The following is an 18,487-nucleotide window of genomic DNA, read 5'->3' as shown; positions in this document are numbered from 1 at the left end:
TCACCACGCACTACAAGTACGAGGTCAGGACATCAGCGTGCGACCGCAGTACGTCCGCGTGCGTAAGCGATACGCCACGCCGATGGCGCGCGAAGATTTTGTGCAGCACGAAATCCTGGAGCACCGTGCGATACCGCGCACAACTCCACGCCTCTCCATGTGCCCGTCCCGCGCTACCCACACGCTACCCGTGCGTCACAACGCGACGACCACATTTTTGGAGGTCGTGTAAATGGCGCGCAAATGACAGCCAAGTGGGACAGGCCCTTAAGCCACCATTCAATCATAGCTGATCTATTTTGCTCTCTTAACCCCATTCTCCTGCCTTCTCCCTGACACAGTTTCTTCAGTTTCTTGTCATTCCCCCTGATGGCCTTCTGTAGATATGACCTGGTACCGAGCTCTTGTCTTATAGTCACTGGGCAACTTATGATGGTAGCTTGAGCAATTCTTCCTCCCTTTACATCTCTGCTTCCACACAGGGAAGTGCCTGCGTTTTCATGGCACTTTTCCCTCATGAGAATGCTTAAATTAATAAGTACAAGAGCGTGTCTCATTATTGGTTCATAATGTGAAATGATTTTCTTTTCCAATTATCACATGTGTAAAAAAAATAATTAAAGCACAATGTGAACTTGCGGAACAGCACATGGTTTTCTCACTTGGCATGTTACAGTTCTTGTGTCTCACAAAATTAAAAATGTCAGATAACCAGCCTTTTCTGAATGTGAATTAACTGGACCTTTCTAATGCAAGGTGATCAATTAGCCATGATGATTCCGTTTTATTCTCTCCACTTATTTCGACTTGTGACAATTATCATAAATGTCCAGACTGCTGCTCTATGTATCCATAGTTCCAGCATGGTTCCTGTATTACACCTTTTTGTGTCCATAAGATCACAGGACCATAAGAACTACAAGCAGTAGAACATTCAGCACTTGAGGCTGTTCTCAGGAGATCACGGATAGACACCATATACTCATGAGACTCTGCCTGACCCGCTGAACTACTCCAGCACTGTGCCTTCTTCAGCAAAAGTGTGATTTGAGGAGGCAATACGTAAATGGAGAGAACACAACTTGTCTGGTGTGTGAGCTCTCCGTGTTGTATCTCTAAACTAAACTAAACACATTGTACATGTGTTGATAACACTTTATTCAACTGTATCCTTAAATGCATGCACCAGCTTAAGACAAGAATTTCAGCTCTAAAATATGTATACAATAAATATGATTAAACAAAGTTATTGGAAAGGGCATATATTGTTACACAATATACAAAAAAACACCCTTTTAAACTTCCTTGTGTCAAGATAATATAGTGATCAGCTGAACAGTGATTTGTTACAATCACAATCCACTGAAATACCTGAGGTTAAACATTAAAGACCAAGTGAATGTCGCTGGAGATCATTTCCAGCGAACAATTTCTGCCTTTGTAAACGTTTACCAAGCCAACAGAAATTTCTGTAGAATAAATTATGTTTTGTACATCAGCCATTCCCAGGTAGAGAATAGTTTGTTTCTCATATTTCAGTAAGACGAGAAAGGTAGTTCAGCTAAATGTATTTATTTATCAAAAAATGTGCTATGCTCATGTTGTTACTGCATTTACTTGTTTGTTAAATCATTCTGCCTCCCAACACATCACGTTGAAGTCCATTATACCATGTACTGAGCACATTCAGTACAGAATGACAGCTGTAATCAGTACAGAATCGTCCCTTGCTAAAGTGCCAGGATTCAGATTAGCTCCCAAGGTCTTGTCCTTGGTGATGTTTAATTAGCCTTATGTACTGAACTGGATGTAGATGTCTGGGTGGAAGCAGAGGGGTCAAATCAACTGCAAATTATTTGTTTTAACTTGCTGTGGAGCACACATATCTTAGGACATTGCCCATTCTTTCAAATTAAAGTCAAATCAGCCCAGAGGTTGGATGAAGTCTCCTAATTACTAACAACGTTACTGATTGTTTGGTAAAAGTGATTTAAAAAAAGTTGCATTTTCTTCCATTCATGGAGTCAACACGGTCCACAATTCAGTCTTGTGCAGAGACTTGGGACATCATGCTGCAGTTGCACAAATGGTTGGTTAGGCCGCACTTGGAGTATTGGTCAATACGCTATACGAAGTCTCCCTGCTCGACAACAGAGACACCTACGTGAGAATGCTGTTCATCGACTTTAGCTCAGCATTTAACACCATTATCCCCTCCAAACGGATCACCAAACTCATCGACCTGGGCATCGACCCCTCCCTCTGCAACTGGATACTGGACTTTCTAACCAACAGACCCCAGTCTGTTAGGTTAGACAACCACACCTCTTCAACCCTCACCCTGAACACCGGCGTTCCACAGGGCTGTGTGCTGAGCCCCCTCCTCTACTCCCTCTTCACCTACGACTGCACACCTGTACATGATACTAACACCATCATCAAGTATGCAGATGATACAACGGTGATTGGCCTCATCAGCGACAACGATGAGTCGGCCTATAGGGAGGAGATTCAGCTCCTAGCAGCATGGTGCGCTGACAACAACCTGGCCCTTAACACCAAGAAGACCAAAGAGCTCATTGTGGACTACAGAAGGTATAGGGGTGGCACGCACACTCCCATCCATATTAACGGGACGGAGGCGGAGCGTGTTTCCGGCTTCAGGTTTCTGGGGGTCAACATCTCTGATGACCTCTCTTGGACCCACAATACCTGAACTCTGGTCAAGAAGGCTCACCAGCGTCTCTTCTTCCTGAGGAGACTAAAGAAGGTCCATCTGTCTCCTCAGATTCTGGTGAACTTCTACCACTGCGCCATCGAGAGCATCCTTACTAACTGTATCACAGTATGGTATGGCAACTGCTCTGTCTCCAACCGGAAAGCACTGCTGAGGGTGGTGAAAACTGCCCAACGCATCACCGGTTCCTCACTCCCCTCCATTGAATCTGTCCAGAGCAAGCGATGTCTGCGAAGGGCGCGCAGCATCGTCAAGGACTGCTCTCACCCCAACCACAGACTGTTTACCCTCCTCCCATCTGGGAGGCGCTACAGATCTGTCCGTTGCCGGACCAGCAGGTTCAGGAATAGCTTCTTCCCTGCGGCTGTTACCCTACTTAACTCTGCACCTTGGTGATTGTCAGTCATCCCACCCCCTTCGGACACTCCTTCCCCCAGTGACTGATCTCCCCCCGACGAAAATTGCACTACTGCTACTGTATATACGTATATATATTTCACTGTTCCATTATTCTGTGTTCGCACTTCTGGGTGAGATGCTAACTGCATTTTGTTGTCTCTGTACTTGTACACTGCACAATGACAATAAAGTTTTGAATCTGAATCTGAATCTGAATGGCTAAGGCAGAGGGAATGCAGAAAGGCTTCACGGGAATGTTGCCCGGACTGGAGAGATGGAATTGAAAGGAGCAATTGGATAGGCTGGCATTGTTTTCCCTGGAGTAAAGGAGGCTTAGGGGTGACATTATAAATGTTTATAAAATTATGAGGGTCATAGATAGGATAGCTAGTAACAGTCCCTTTCCCATAGTTTTGTGTGAGAGACGAAAGATGTAAAGGGGATCTGAAGGACGTTTTTTTTCACACAGAGGGTGGTGGGCATATGGAATGAGCTGCCAGAGAAGGTGGTAGAGTAGGTTTAAAAATCATTTGGAGAAGGACAAGGATAGGAAAGGTGTAGAGAGATATTGATCAAATGCTTCTTGGTAGGCAAGGACTAGTTATACCTAAGGGCTTGATTCTGTGCTAAACAACAACACTTTCTCTGGATACAAGGTAACATGGAGAAATGTCTTCACTTTTTGATCGCACAGAATTTTGTCCTACAAAATACAGGGGAAGTTCAAGTTACTAAATAGAAACATAGAAAATAGGTGCAGGAGGAGGCCATTCGGCACCGCCATTCATTGCGATCATGGCTGATCGTCCCCAATCAATAACCCGTGCCTGCCTTCTCCCTATGTTCCTTGACCTATCCCTTGGCATATCCCTTGAATATATTTAAGGAGGCAGATAGATATCTAGATACAAAAGGTGTTAAGAGGTATGAAAAGAAGAAATATGATACTGAGGTAAAAGATCAACCATGTTCTTATTTTCTCTGTTTTAAACAGCCTGAAATGTGGGTTTTATGTATTATTCATTCATCTGAAGATTGAAGCTAGAGTTGTAGGGAATGGCAGATAGTGTGCAAGCTGTTACTTGGTCCTGGATGATCATAGAATCCTAGCGTCCTGCAGCAGAGAAACAGGCCCTATGGGTCACCGCATTTGAAGGTCTTGAAGGGCACAAGATGGTGCTGGAAACGCGGTGACTCTTTACGTACTGCTTCGTAGGTCTATTATTCTTACACTACAAACGGCACAGTGGTGCAGCTGGTAGAGCTGCAACCCCACAGCTCCAGGTTCGATCCTGACGTTGGATGCAGTCTATGTAGAGTTTAAACATTTTCCCTCTGACTGCATGGGTTAATTGGCCCCAAACATTGCCCCCAATGTGCAAGGAGTGGATGAGAAAGTGGTGTTAATGGATGATCAGTGGTCATCGTAAACTTGGTGGGCCTTTATCGCTAAAGTCGATACATTTATGATTGTGCATTAGTATGATTTACGATACGATACAATAAATCTTTATTCATCGCCGGAGGGAAATTGGTCTGCCAACAGTCACAACACACAAGGTACACAAAAACTTGAAATTAAAAGTGAGAGAAAAAAAAAGAAAAGGAGAAGCGACTGTGTGCACAGCGCTCTAACCGGAACGAACAAACAAACACAGACTTATCTCCTGTGCAGAGGATTCTAAAACAAAAGTGCCCCCCTCCCTCCCCCACACCAGGTCCCCTTTGTTCTCCCCCCCATCTCTCACGGCGGTCCCCCCACGCCGGGTCCTCCATTGTTATTCACGGTGGTCCCCTCAAGCCGGGTCGCCATTGTTCTTCACGGCAGGCCCTACACGCTGGGTCCCCGCCTCTCCCCCACGCGCCACCGCCACCAAGGTTCCCGTTGCTGCCGAGGCTCCCGCAGCCGTTGAGGTTCCCGTTGCTGTAGAGGCTCAAGCTGCCGCCGAATCTCCTATCGCCGCCACCCCTGAGGCTCCTTCGGCCTCATGTGGATGAGACAGACATGGTTACGTTGGAAAGTGTGCAGAGAAGATTTACAAGGATTTTGCCAAGACTCAATCTGAGCTATAGGGAGAGGTTGGGTAGGCTGGGACTCTATTCCCTGGAGTGTAGGAGGAAGAGGGGTGATCTTATAGAGGTGTATAAAATCATGAGAGGAATAGATCGGGCGGACGCACAAGTCTCTTGCCCAGAGTGGGGGAATCGAGAACCAGATGGCACAGGTTTAAGGTGAGAGGAGAAAGATTTTATAGGAATCTAAGGGGTAACTTTTTCACACAAAGAGTGGTGGGTGTATGGAAAGAGTTGCCAAGGGACGTAGTTGAGGCAGGTACTATCAGAACATTAAGAAACATTTTGACAGGTCCATGGGTAGGACTGGTTTGGAGCGATATGTGCAAAACGCAGGCAAGTGGGGCTAGTGTAGACGGGATATGTTGGTCGGTGTGGGTAGGTTGAGCCGAAGGGCTTGTTTCCACAGTCTCAAGAGAGTTAGATTTACCTCTTAGGGCTGAGGGAATCAAGGGATGCGGGGAAAAAACTGGAATGGGGGGGGGGGGGGGGGTACTGATTTTGGATGATCAGCCATGATCATGTTGAATGGTGGTGCTGGCTTGAAGGGCTGAATGGCCTGCTCCTGCACCTATTGTCTATGTTTCCATGGGACAATAGTGTCGATAGACCATCGAGCATGCGCGGTGGGGATCAGCTGGGGTCCGCTATAGGATCTTTGGGTAGATGTGCTGACTCATCACTTTCGTGCACGTCCGGGAATAAGGTGAGGCGAGGTGACGTGAAGACGCCTGTGCGTGCTGACGTCACCACGTCACGTCACGTCGAGCCGGCTGGCGCTGCCCGCCGGCCGCGGGGTTGTTGTTTTCGTCCGGCGGCCGCCGCCATGTTGGGACCGTGCGCTTTGTTATAAAGAAGGAGAGAGAAGGAGAAAAAACACGCTAAGGAAGCGAGCTGAAGGGCGGCGAAGTAAACGGAGGACCCTTGGAACAAAACACGGCCGTTGAGGGCGATTTTTATTTCCCCTCTGGTCGTCGTTTGAAGCTGAGGGTGGGAAAGGAAAGCGGTTTCGGGCGCAAGATGAGAGTGAAGCGGGGAGACCGTTAGGGGGACGGGGCACTGGATTGGAGCCATGCCATAGTAAGTAGGGCTGGAGGGAGGGAGGGAGGGCCTGGGCAAGATCGGCACCACGCCGGCTGCCTGTCGCCACACACAGGCTCCAGCCGCCCACCGCGGCCTCCAGCCCCGGCCTTCACTTGTTATCTCTTCACAGTGACTGCAGTTTACATGCGGTCGTTGTGTGAGGGGATAAGTGTTGTGGTAACCGGGCTGCGAGAGCGATATCTTGATTGCAGTGTCCTCGGGGCCTTCCTCATGTGGCGGCCTCCGCTTTACTGCTCTCTCCACAAGGTGTTTTGAATGACTGGGGCCCTCTGCTTGTGAACGGTCCTCGCACGCCATGTATTTTTATGTGTGTGTGCGCTTTTAAATGACTAGGGCGCTCTGCTTGTGAAGGGACTTCACATGCCATGTATTTTTATAGGTGTGTGTTTTTAAATGACTGTAACGCTCTGCTTTTGATGGGTGCTCACATGCCATGTCTTCTTATTTGTGTGATCTTTTAAATGATTGGAGGGGCTCGGCTTGCGGAGGGTCCTCACCTCCTATATATGTTTATGTACGTGTGAATTTCTCATCGTACCAACTCCTGTTACACTTGGAAACGTTGTCCAACAACGATACCTGTTTGAAAAAAAGCCAAACTGTTGCAGATGTGCTCCTTTTTAGTACCCCCCACCCCCACTCAAATCAAACCAAGTGTGAGGAATGTTGACTTTGCCAGTGTTCCCAATGTTGTAAAGATGACCTTGGTAAGCAATTTCTATTGAAACCTTTTATAAAGCATACCTATTGGTGTTGCAGTCAGAACTCTCCAGTTGTAAACTTGTTTTATGTGGAGGCCAATGTTTGGATGGTGAATTGTCACTACCCACCCAGTAAGTCTAAAGAAGTTCTTTTACTGAGATTGGATTCTGCCAAAAACAAGGGCATTGGCGATGAAGGAGATTTAAAGAGGATCTGAGGTGTAAATTTTATTTTTCACGTGGTTGATATGTAGAACATGCTGCCAAAAAGAGATGGTGGAATCAGTTACAATTGTAACATCTAATGGGCCTGTCCCACTTACGCGACTTTTTAGGCGACTGTAGGAGACTATATGGTTGCTACATGTTCGCAGGTGGTTGCCGGGGAGTTACCTTCATGGTTGTGAGGAGTTCTCGCATTCTGGGAACAAATTTTTCAACATGTTGAAAAATTAGCAGGGACCAGAATGAAGCCACCATGGAGAGTAGCGAGAATTCTCGTACCATAGGTGGGTCGCCAGGAGGTCCTAGTGGTTTGCCAGGAGGTCGAAGTTTCTCGTAGGTTGTAGCCAGTGCTGACCGGTGAATTTCATTGGCTCATTGGGGGGAAAAAATGTACAGTAGTTTTCTGAACCAAGGGTAACCGACCGGTAATGTTAATGTCTGCCGAGCTTCACAGCCATGTTATCTCTGGCTTAAAAGTTGTGTCCACCCCTTCTCCCCCCTCTTTTAAAGGACTTGCGTGTGTGTGTACGCGCGCGAGCATGCGCGCGTGTTCCACTCTGACAGTCGCCGTTTTTTTAGGCGACTGCCAACGACTTGACAGTCGCCAGCAATCGCCTGAAAAATTGCCGAAGTGGGACAGGCCCATAAGAAGCTTTTAAAAAGGAACTGGCCCCTTCCCACCCAAACCACCCCCTTCACAGATTTGTTCCCCTGCAACCACAGGAGATGCAGCACCTGTCCCTATACCTCTCGACTCTGTCCAAGGACCCCGACAGTCTTTTCAGGTAAGGCAGAGATTCACTTGTACCTCATCTACTATATCCGCTGTTCCAGGTGTGGACTCCTATATATCAGCGAGAGCAAGCGCAGGCCCGGCGATCGTTTCACTGAACACCTTTGCTCAATCCGCCTAAATCTATCTGATCTTCCGGTTGCTAAACACTATTACTCCACCTCCCATTCCCACACTGACCTTTCTGTCCTGGGCCTTCTCCATTGTCAGTGAGGCCCAGCGCAAATTGGAGGAATAACACCTCGTATTTCGCTTAGGCAGCTTACACCCCAATGGTATGAATAGTAATTTCTCCAACTTCATGTAACCCTTGCTTTCCCTCTCTCTCTCTCTCTCCATGCCTCCCCCTTCCCAGTTCTTGACCAGTCTGACTCCTCGTTTACATTTTATCTCGGGTTGGTTTGTTGTTACCCTCTCCTAGCTAACAATGATCTACATGTTCCTTGATCTCTATCCTCTTTGTCTCGTTTTCACACCTTACATTTCCTTATCTCTATCCCCCTCTCCCCAGACTCAATCAGAAGATGGGTCTCAACCCGAAACGTCACCCATTCCTTCTATCCGGAGATGCTGCCTGTCCCACTGAATTACTCCAGCATTTTGTGTCTATCTTCAGTTTAAACCAGCATCTGCAGTTCCTTCCTACACATTTAAATAGACAAATGTGTAAGGCAATACAATACTTATGCAGGCAAATGAGATTGGTGTAGATGGACAAAAGGGTCGTCATGATGTGAGTGGAGCATTTTTTTGTGCTGGACTACTCTCAATTTGCAAGTGGCCTTATCAATACCAAGTCATCTTTTCGGCAGTTAGGACGACGTGGCCTCGGAGAAGCAATGTGAAACTTGGACATTGCAAACTTCAAAAGCATGTGCGTTCATCTACAAATGCTGTAAAGCAAAAAGTGTGGAGGATGCATATCCGTTTAATCAAAGGGAAAAATATCAATTTAACTTTTCAAATATAAAATACTTGCAATTATACTAAGGTGGAGATGGGCAGAAACATAGCAAATGAAAATGTATGTAATCAAGTGTGAAGTAGTCCACTTGGACAGGAAAAGGGCAAATGCAATAGAAATAGTATAGCTTTAAAGGGACAAGGGGGTGGAAAAGACCTTGAATCAAGAGTGCTTATTTGTAAAAAAGTTCCTTTATGGACAATTAAATTTGTACTTGCTGCATCCAAACAGAAATACGGAGATGAAAGCACAAGGTTATTTTGTTTTAGCTTTTAATGTGTGATCCTTCTGTTCATTATCAGATCCATAGAGTGCAATCATGCTGAGTGTATTAAACTCTGGTTAAGTCTGTGTGGGATTATTGTTTAGTTCTGGGAACCACATGTTAAGGGCCTGTCCCATTGTACGAGGTAATTCAAGAGTTCTCCCGAGTTTTCCCCTGATTCGAACTCGGAGAATGTTCGTAGCGGGTCCGTAGGAGTTCGTGGATGTCTCGTAGCGGCTCGTACGAGTAACGGTAGGTACTCGGGAAATCCGGTAAACTCGTGAAGTTTTTTCAGCACTGTGAAAAATGTCCACTAGTAAAAAAATACTCGTGATTAAAAGAATTGTTACTTTTAACTCGTACAAGCCGCTACGAGACATCCACGGACTCTTACGGACATTCTCCGAGTTCGAATCGGGAAAATTCGGGAGAACTCTTGAATTACCTCGTACAGTGGGACAGGCCCTTTAGGAAGAATGTAGCCTGTGAAAGTGAACACAGTGCCTAGGATAACTTGAAGCTATTATGAGTGGCAGAGTTTGAGTAAATGGACAGTACAGGTAAGGATAATTGGAAAAAATAACTGGATGTGGCATGACAAAATGCACTTTCATGAGCAAATTGTCATATTCTAAAATGCAGTTTCAAAGAGCAGTGGAAGTAGGTCTGTATGAACTTTTGGAAAGATCATTGGGAAGGGGCTTTGTAGAAGTAATATACTTTGCTTTGGAGGAAAGATTCTAGTATTTTCTATTGAAATCTCATCCAGACATGATGAGCAGAATTACCTCCCTGTCTTGTATAATTCTTTGATGCTGTTGGTGCAGCCATGATAGTAAATTTCTTACTGGGTCTTGTCTATTCAAAACCAGTCAGTTGTGTAAACATTGTGCATTTAGCAAAAAACAAACTGCTGGTGGAGCCCGTAAGTCTAAAGATCTGACGATATGTTGTCTGTCCATTTTCCTGCCAGGATGTTGCCTGATCTTTTGTTTCTGTTATTGCCAATTGTCCACTATAACCAAATAACCATAGTGGTCTTCCTGAAAGGTCTGAGACTATCCTCAAAGCACAGCGTCTTTGGGACGTGGGAGGAAACCACAGCAGCACACAGACAGTGTCCGAGTTCAGGATCGCACCCGGGTGTCTAGTGCTGGGATGTAGCAGGTTTATGACATGAATCTCCTGACTCATCAAGCCCCAGATCCCAGCATTATCTCTTGTCACTCCCTGCTCCAGAGGAGAGGTGCCTCCTGGCAACTTTAACATTTTAAAAAAATGATCAGCCAGCTCAAGTTCATCAAACTGGAAGCAAGGCCAGAAATATTTGTTTCCAAATGTGAATGGGGTGTTCCAGCTGACCGATTGTTCCATCAGTCATGAAGAAGGAATCCTTTCAGCCCATTTTTATCCATCCCCACACACCTAGTACCGACCCATTCACTGGTCCTGGGTCTCGATCTGCGGCACCTCTCCATTCCTCCTGACTGGGTTTCTGATTGCAGAGGTTAACAGACACTCAGTAACGTCTCAATTTTATGAGGTTGCTTAACTGTTTTCAATCCTGTAATTGTCTTAACCACATAAAATGCAAAGGTTTCCTGAAAGAGATTGTAAAAATCTCACAGCCCAAGGCCCAGTACTTGGCCTGACCTGCCCAATATACGCATGGGTGCCTCACTTGTAACAGATTCTGTCTATTATAACAAATTAGAAAGTAGAAGTTAGAAAGAAGAAGTTAGTAAGAGGTCTGTAAAAAAAAAGGGATGACTGTAGTGGATTTCAGGAATTAATCTTTGGGGAAACCCAGGACATGCAAATTGGGAGGCTGCAGAGTTTGGGGCGGATGAGGGCATGAAGCCATTTGAAGGTGAAATTATTTTAAATCTCTTATTATAAATTTGGGAGCACATGTATTGTGGTTTTAGAAATAAGGCAGTAGAATTTGAGATGAGGTTGGAGCAATAGGAATGCTTTGTTACAATTGTACAGATTACTTGTGAGACTGAATCTGGAATATGCCACATAATTTTGGTCTCCTTGCCCAGGAAATGAAATTATGACATTGGAGGCAGTCCAAAGGACATTTGCAAGACTAAATCCTGATATGAAAGGATTTCCAGCAAGGCAGAGAAAGATAGATTCTTGATTAGTACAGGTGTCAGGAGTTATGGGGAGAAGGCAGGAGAATGGAGTTGGGAGAGAGAGATAGATCAGCCATGATTGAATGGCAGAGTAGACATGATGGACTAAATAGCCTAATTCTCCTATCACTTATTAAAAAGGTTGTGTCTACAATCTTTGGAGTTTAAAAGAACTAAAGGTGATCTCATTGGAAGTTGTAAGGAGCCAAGGGAACGTGATGGGGTAGATGTTGAGATGTTTGTACCAGTGGGAGAATTTCAAAAGAGGAACATAGTTTCAAGATGAGGGTTTAAGAAAGAACTCAAGATGCTGGAAAAATCAAAGGTTGACAAAAATGCTGGAGAAACTCAGCGGGTGGGGCAGCATCTATGAAGCGAAGGAATATGTGATGTTTCGGGTTGAGACCCTTCAGACTGATGTGGGGGGGGGGCGGGAAGAAGAAAGGAAGAGGTGGAGACAGTAGGCTGTGGGAGAGCAGGGGAGGGGAAGGAGGGGGAAAGCAAGGACTACCTGAAATTGGAGGTCAATGTTAATACTGCTGAGGTGTAAACTACCCAAGCGAAATATGAGGTGCTGCTCATCCAATTTGCAGTGGGACTAACTGGCCATGGAGGAGGTCCAGGTCAGAAAGGTCGGATTTGGAATGGGAGGGGCAGTTGAGTGCTGAGCCACCGGGAGATTAGGTTGGTTAATGCGAACTGAGTGGAGGCATTGGGCAAAGCGATTGCCGTTGGTCTCACCGATGTAGAGCAGTTGACACCTAGAACAGCAGATGCAATAGATGAGGTTGGAGGAGGTGCAGGTGAATATCTGCCTCACCTGGAAAGGCTGCTTGGGTTCTTGGATGGAGTCAAGGGGGGAGGTAAAGCGACAAGTGTAGGATTTCCTGCGGTTGCAAGGGAAAATACCTGGTTTGGGTGGGAAGGGACAAATTGACCAGGGAGTTATGGAGGGAGCGGTCTCTGCGGAAACCCGAAAGGGGAGGAGATGGGAAGATGGCCAGATGAGGGGCTTGTAACTTAAAACAAAGGTATGTAGAAATTTCTTCTCATGAGGGCTGAATCTCTGGAATTCTGTACCTGAGAGAATTGTGGAAGCTAGGCAATTTTAAGTGGAGCAAGATAAATTTTTGAAAGATCAGGCAATTCAGGGCTATTGGTTTGATACAAAGGAAGATTTGAGGTTGAGCACAGAAGTATGAGTTTGAATGGCAGGCTGGGCTGGAGGGGCTGAGTGACCTAGGCATATGTCATGTGTTGGTCTCGTTGATGGGCCCAGGTTATTGATGGTGAGAAAATAGGCTTTGAACATATGGAGTAGGAAAACTGGTTCCTCACTCAACGGATGTCCCGACCTGAAATATTGCTTGTCAATTCCCTTCCCAGATGCTGTCTGACTCGTTGAATTTCTCCATCACTTTGTGTTTTGCTAAAGGTATTTGTTTGTTGCCTTTGGTCATTCCTCCCTCAAGGTATCTTGGGTGTTTCTGAGGGCTGTGTCCCAGACCCAACCATTTCCCCCCCCCAATAATCAAGTCGGAAGCGTGGATGTTTGCTGAAGATCATTGGAAATAGCATGAGTGTGTAATTAGGCTCTTCATGCTTGCTCCACCATTCAGATTGATCATGGCAAACAATTTTTACCTCATCAGCATTTTGCTACTTCAAATGCACTTCCCTTTCGACGTCTCTAACCCTCCTCCCATTCTCAATCTGACCTTTCTGTCCTGGGACTCCTCCATTGTCAGAGTGAGGCCCAGCGCAAATTGGAGGAACAGCACCTCATACCTGGTTGGGGTAGCTTACACCCCAGCAGTATGAACAATGACTTCTCTAACTTCATGTAGCTCTTGCTTTCCCTCTCTCTCCATCCCCTCCACCTTCCTAGTTCTCCCACCAGTCTTACTGTTTCAGACTACATTTTATCTCTACCGCCCACTCCCCTGCCATCAGTCTGAAGAAGGGTCTTGACCCGAAACGTCACCCATCCTTCTCTCCAGAGATGCTGCCTGTCCCACTGAGTTACTCCAGCATTTTGTGTCCCTTTTGTCAAATATTTTTTATGTGCAGCATCCGGCCCCTTTCTGGGAAGTGAATTTCAAAAAAAAATCTGAACCCTTTGCATTAAGTGGCCTGTTTCCGTCTGCATCTCTAAGTTTAAACTAGTCATTAGTCAGGATGAAAAGGTAGCGATTGGTTGGGGAAGGAATATGTTCATGGATTCAAAGGTTTCAAAGGTCTTGTTGTCACATGCACCAATTAAGGTACAGTGATATGTGAATTACCATGTGATGGAGGGCAAAAAAAGTACAAACTTCTTCCTCTTTAAGCGGCTTTTTCACGGGGCGACTTGACGCAAGAGTTAACCAGAGTTTAACATCGTGGGAACCTCGTGCGATAACAGTATGGCATTCGTGGACCACCGTGGCGCTAACGGCAGGTAATCGTGTAACTTGGTGACTCGGGAGAAAATTCAAGCAAGTTTGAATTTCTCCAAGAGTGACTTGTACACTTGTGGTTGAGCATTGCAACATTATATGAACGTAGTGGCCAGTGCGATATCCGTAATAACTCTTGCGGTTACCGTGGGAACTCCTGCGAACGGTGAACCTGGAAGCTGGACAGAGGGGACAGAAGGTTAGTAAAAATTGTCTTCTGTGGGATTGAATTTAAAAAATAAAGATTTGCATCCGCATATGGACATCAACTTATTCATGAGTTATGTTAATGAGATTCAAGAAAATAACTATAATCTTTAAAAGGGACTTTACTGAAAGGTCCCGCATTTTTATGGTCCGTGAGGAATTTTTCACATGTACTTCTTTGAGAGATACAGCTCGGAGTCCTCGCCGACTAGCGATCGATGCCTTTCCGAAGCAGGGTCCGGAACGCTACCAATCAATGTTCTCCAGAAACCCGTGTAAGGAGTGAACTGCACATGCTGGTTTAAACCGAAGACAGACACAAAAAGCTGGAGTAACTCAGCGAGTCAAGCAGCATCTCTGGAGAAAAATAGCTGATGTTTCGGGACGAGACACATCTTCAGACTCAATTCCGATTAGGCTGTCTGAAGAAGGGTTCCGATTCGAATCGCCACCTATTATTTTTCTCCAGAGATGCTGCCTGACCCGCTGACTTACTCCAGCTTTTTATGTTTTTCTTCCCAGATCTGACTTGCCTGCTGAGTTACACCAACATTTTGTGTCCTTTTGTGCGTATTAACCAGCATCTGCAGTTCCTTTGGACATTACCTAACTTCAGATTTTAGAGATATAGCGTGGAAACAGGCCCTTCGGCCCACCGAGTCCGCGCCGACCACCTATTCTTATCCGGCTTCAGAACGGTTCTTCCTTCCATTCGTTTGGGCACTGACCCGACCTACCAACCTACCTCAATGTGGACATTGGACTTTTTCCCCCTGGAACTGTCCTGAAAACATATATTCTGAACTCTGATATTTTCCTCTTCGCTCTACCTGGTGTTCTTGTGCATGTGTCGGAGGGAACAGCAGATGCTGGTTTAAAGAGAATGCTGGAGTAACTCGACGGTTCAAAATGCTGGAGTAACTCAACGGGACATGCAGCATCTCTAAAGAGAAGGAACGGGTGACGTTTCGGGTCGAGGCCCTTCTTCAGACTGTACGTGGCTTGGTTATATTCATGTATAGCATTATCTGATATGATTGTTTAGCACGCAAACAAAAGTTTATTCCCTGCATAGAATCATACAGCGTAGAAACAGGCCCTTCGACCCAACTTGCCCACACCGACCAATATGTCCCATCTACACTAGTCCCACTTGCCCGCGTTTGGCCCATAACCATCTAAACCTATCCTATCCATGCTTCAGTCTAATGCGTCTTAAACATTGCGACAGTACCTGCCTCAATTACCTTTACGGATAGATCATTCCATACACCCACCACACTTTGCGTAAAATAGTCACCCCTTAGGCTCTCATTAAATCATTCCCCCCGAACCTAAACCTGTATCTGCTGGTTCTCGATATGAGACAATAATAACAAACCAAAGCGAGTTAGGACATCAACGGGGAGATCCTGGATAAACCCAAGGTAGCCACAAAATGGAGGAACTCAGCGCAACAGGCAGCATCTCTGGGGAGAAGGAATGGGTGACATTTCGGGTCGAGACCCTTCTGATATGCTGCCTGTCCCGCTGAGCTACATGTTGTGTCTATCTTCGTTTTAATCCAGCATCTGCAGTTCCTTCCTGGCCGAACCCGATTGAAAGATGAGAGGCTGGGCGATATAGCACTGGGTGTGACAAGGATCAGGCTTCAGTAAGCAAAGTAAAGAGAGGTGGAAACGTTATGGAAATGAAGCGGGTAATCCGAGTGATGGCGAGACGGTATCCTCTAATGTGTCGGAAAGAACTGTAGATGTTGGTTTGCGCCGATGATAGACACAGTAATACTGGAGACAGACATAAAATACTGGACGGGCAGCATCTGGATAAAAGGAATGGGTGACGTTTCGGGACGAGACTCTGAAGAAGGATCTCGAACCGAAACGTCACACATTCCTTCTCTCCAGAGATGCTGCCCGTCCCGCTGTGTTACTCCAGCATTTCGTGTCTATCTTCCGTATGCTCTGATGGTCATCTCGGAGTCAAGTGGCAACTCTGGTCTGTAGACACGAGGAACTGCAGATGCAGGAATCACGAGCAAAACACAGAGCGTTGGACGAGCCTGACCCTTTGAGTTCCTCCATCACTTTGTGTTGAAGTCAGGTCTGGACATTGCTTGGCTCAGTCTCAGGCGCCGGCTAACTAGGACGGTCGAGTCAAAGTCCAGCACTAACACTCAAGAAATAACGTTTGCGGCCTGATGTTCCCAATATTTAATTGAAATCATTAATAAAGTAAATAAATAGATACCGGTCTAATCAGTATCTACGGGATTGGACAGGCTAGATGCAGGAAGAATGTTCCCGATGTTGGGGGAGTCCAGAACCAGGGTCCCAGTTTTACAGTCTACCGTGGGAACTCTTTAACTCAGTAAAGTAAAGTAAAGTAGCCTTTATTGTCATATCAGCGCACAGGCAGCAGTTGATTGTTGCTCTATTCAGTTTCCCAGGGGGTCGGGACGGGACTGGAGTTGGGAGGGAAAGGTGGGGGAGTCGAGGGAGAGGAGGGGGAGACAGATGGGGGTGTCTTCATTTACTGGCGGCGGGTGTCTGTCACTGAAACAGGCAGGTGAGATTTCACATCCACCTTGTGTGTGCCTCTCTCTCTCTCTCCCTCCCTCCCTCTTACACAGGCTGTGAGACTCTGCCTCTGAGTGTACGTCTCTTTCTCCCCCTCTCCCACACACAGTAAGACCGAGGTACTGTGCTCAGTCCATCTGTATCTCCCACATACACAGTAAAACATGTCTCCAAATGAGCCAATTCAACCAAGGGAGGATATTTATAGTGTGTGGAAAAAAAGTGACATCATTTGTGCCACGTGATGATTTGACAACACTTCACAATGTTCATTCCAGATTTAACGGGAAAGCTCGGGAGACGGACAAGTCACTCGCACAAATAACATAAATGCCGAGTACCATGGGAACTCTTTATCTACCCCCCGTTATATCGTGTGATATCGTGCTAGACCACGACCACTTCACTCTGGTTACATCTTGCGTCAAGTCGCCCCGTGAAAAAGCCGCATTATTCTCCCGCGGTCGGGGCAGTCGAACCATCCGTCGGGGCGGTCGAAGTGCCTGGGTCGGGGCGATCGAAGCTCCCGTGTCGGGGCAGTCGATGCTCCTGTACAATAAGGCTAATTGTCAACCCCAAAGTTGACCGTTGAGAAAAGTTGAATTTGGATACGATGCTCGCTGGAATCGTCTGGAAGGACCCCTTATCCAGATTTGCCAAAGAAAAATGAGCAAGAAACAGGTCCATAATCCAGCAGGAAATCAGCTGCCATATTTGTCAAGTAACAGATTGCTGGCAGGAATGGGGAAAAGAAAAGGAAATATTTTAAACTATTCCAATTTGGATCTGCATATGGCACCCTGATGTTGTTAACAAACATACAAATTACATGTAGGTCGCATGACCCCTTGAGTTTGCTTTGGTGTTTAATAAGGTTGTGATATGAAGGTAACCTCAACTTTACATCCCTCAGTAACAATTCAGCACCTTGTCAATTATTTAAATATCTCTACTGTAAAAAAAGATTTAGACTATCTTCCACTGCCCTTTGAGGAAGAGTATTTCAAGGACTTGCAGCTCACTGAGAGAAGAAATGTAACCTCGTTTAGGTCACATCTTTAGGTATGTGAAGAGGAAAAAACTAGTTAAGGCCAAAGTTGGACCTTTGAAGACTGAAAAGGGTGAATTTATTATGGGGAACAATTAAATGGCAGATGAGTTGAACAGGTACTTTGGACCCGTCCTCACTAAGGAGGGCACAAACAATCTTCCTGATGTACTAGCCAGAGGATCTGGTGTGGCGGAGGAACTGAAGGAGATTCACATTAGGCAGGAAATGGTGTTGGGGTAGACTGATGGGACTGAAGGCTGATAAATCCCCAGGCCCTGATGGTCTGCATACCAGTGTACTTAAGGTAGTGGCTCTAGAAATCGTGGACGCATTGGTGATCATTTTCCAATGTTCGATAGATTCAGGGTCAGTTCCTGTGGATTGGAGGATATCTAATAGATCTGGGGGTCCTTGTTCATCAGTCACTGAAAGTAAGCATGCAGGTGCAGCAGGCGAAGAAAACAAATAGCATGTTGGCCTTCATAACAAGAAGAGTTGAGTATAGGAGCAAAGAGGTCCTCCTGCAGTTGTACAGGGTCCAAGTGAGACCACACCTGGAGTATTGTGTGCAGTTTTGGTCTCAACTTGAGGAAGGACATTCTTGCTATTGAGGGAGTGCAGCATAGGTTCACGAGGTTATTTCCCGGGATGTCATATGTTGATAGATTGGAGCGGCTGGGCTTGTATACTCTGGAATTTAGAAGGATGAGAGGGGGTCTTATTGAAACATAAGATTATTAAGGGTTTGGACACGCTAGAGGCAGGAAACATGTTCCCAATGTTGAGGGAGTCCAAAACCAGGAGCCA

At 46.0% G+C, this 18,487-nt stretch overlaps 1 protein-coding gene across 3 annotated transcripts in view; it reads left to right on the top strand.

Moving 5' to 3' along the window:
• Positions 1–5,943: 5,943 nt before the first annotated feature.
• papola (poly(A) polymerase alpha) overlaps positions 5,944–18,487 on the top strand; it is a 67,177-nt gene continuing 54,633 nt past the window's right edge. The window contains exon 1 of one of the 3 annotated variants that reach the window (XM_033027605.1): positions 5,944–6,289. In XM_033027605.1, the coding sequence (XP_032883496.1) occupies positions 6,282–6,289 (8 nt within the window). In that variant the 5' untranslated portion in view covers positions 5,944–6,281. The remainder of the gene's footprint in view (positions 6,290–18,487) is intronic. The other 2 variants (XM_033027607.1, XM_033027606.1) reach the window with 2 other exon arrangements.

The sequence above is a fragment of the Amblyraja radiata genome, chromosome 9, assembly GCF_010909765.2.
Source record: "Amblyraja radiata isolate CabotCenter1 chromosome 9, sAmbRad1.1.pri, whole genome shotgun sequence".
NCBI lineage: Eukaryota > Metazoa > Chordata > Chondrichthyes > Rajiformes > Rajidae > Amblyraja > Amblyraja radiata.
The sequence above is the reverse complement of the archived record's forward strand: the minus strand, read 5'-3'. Positions and strand labels throughout refer to the sequence as shown.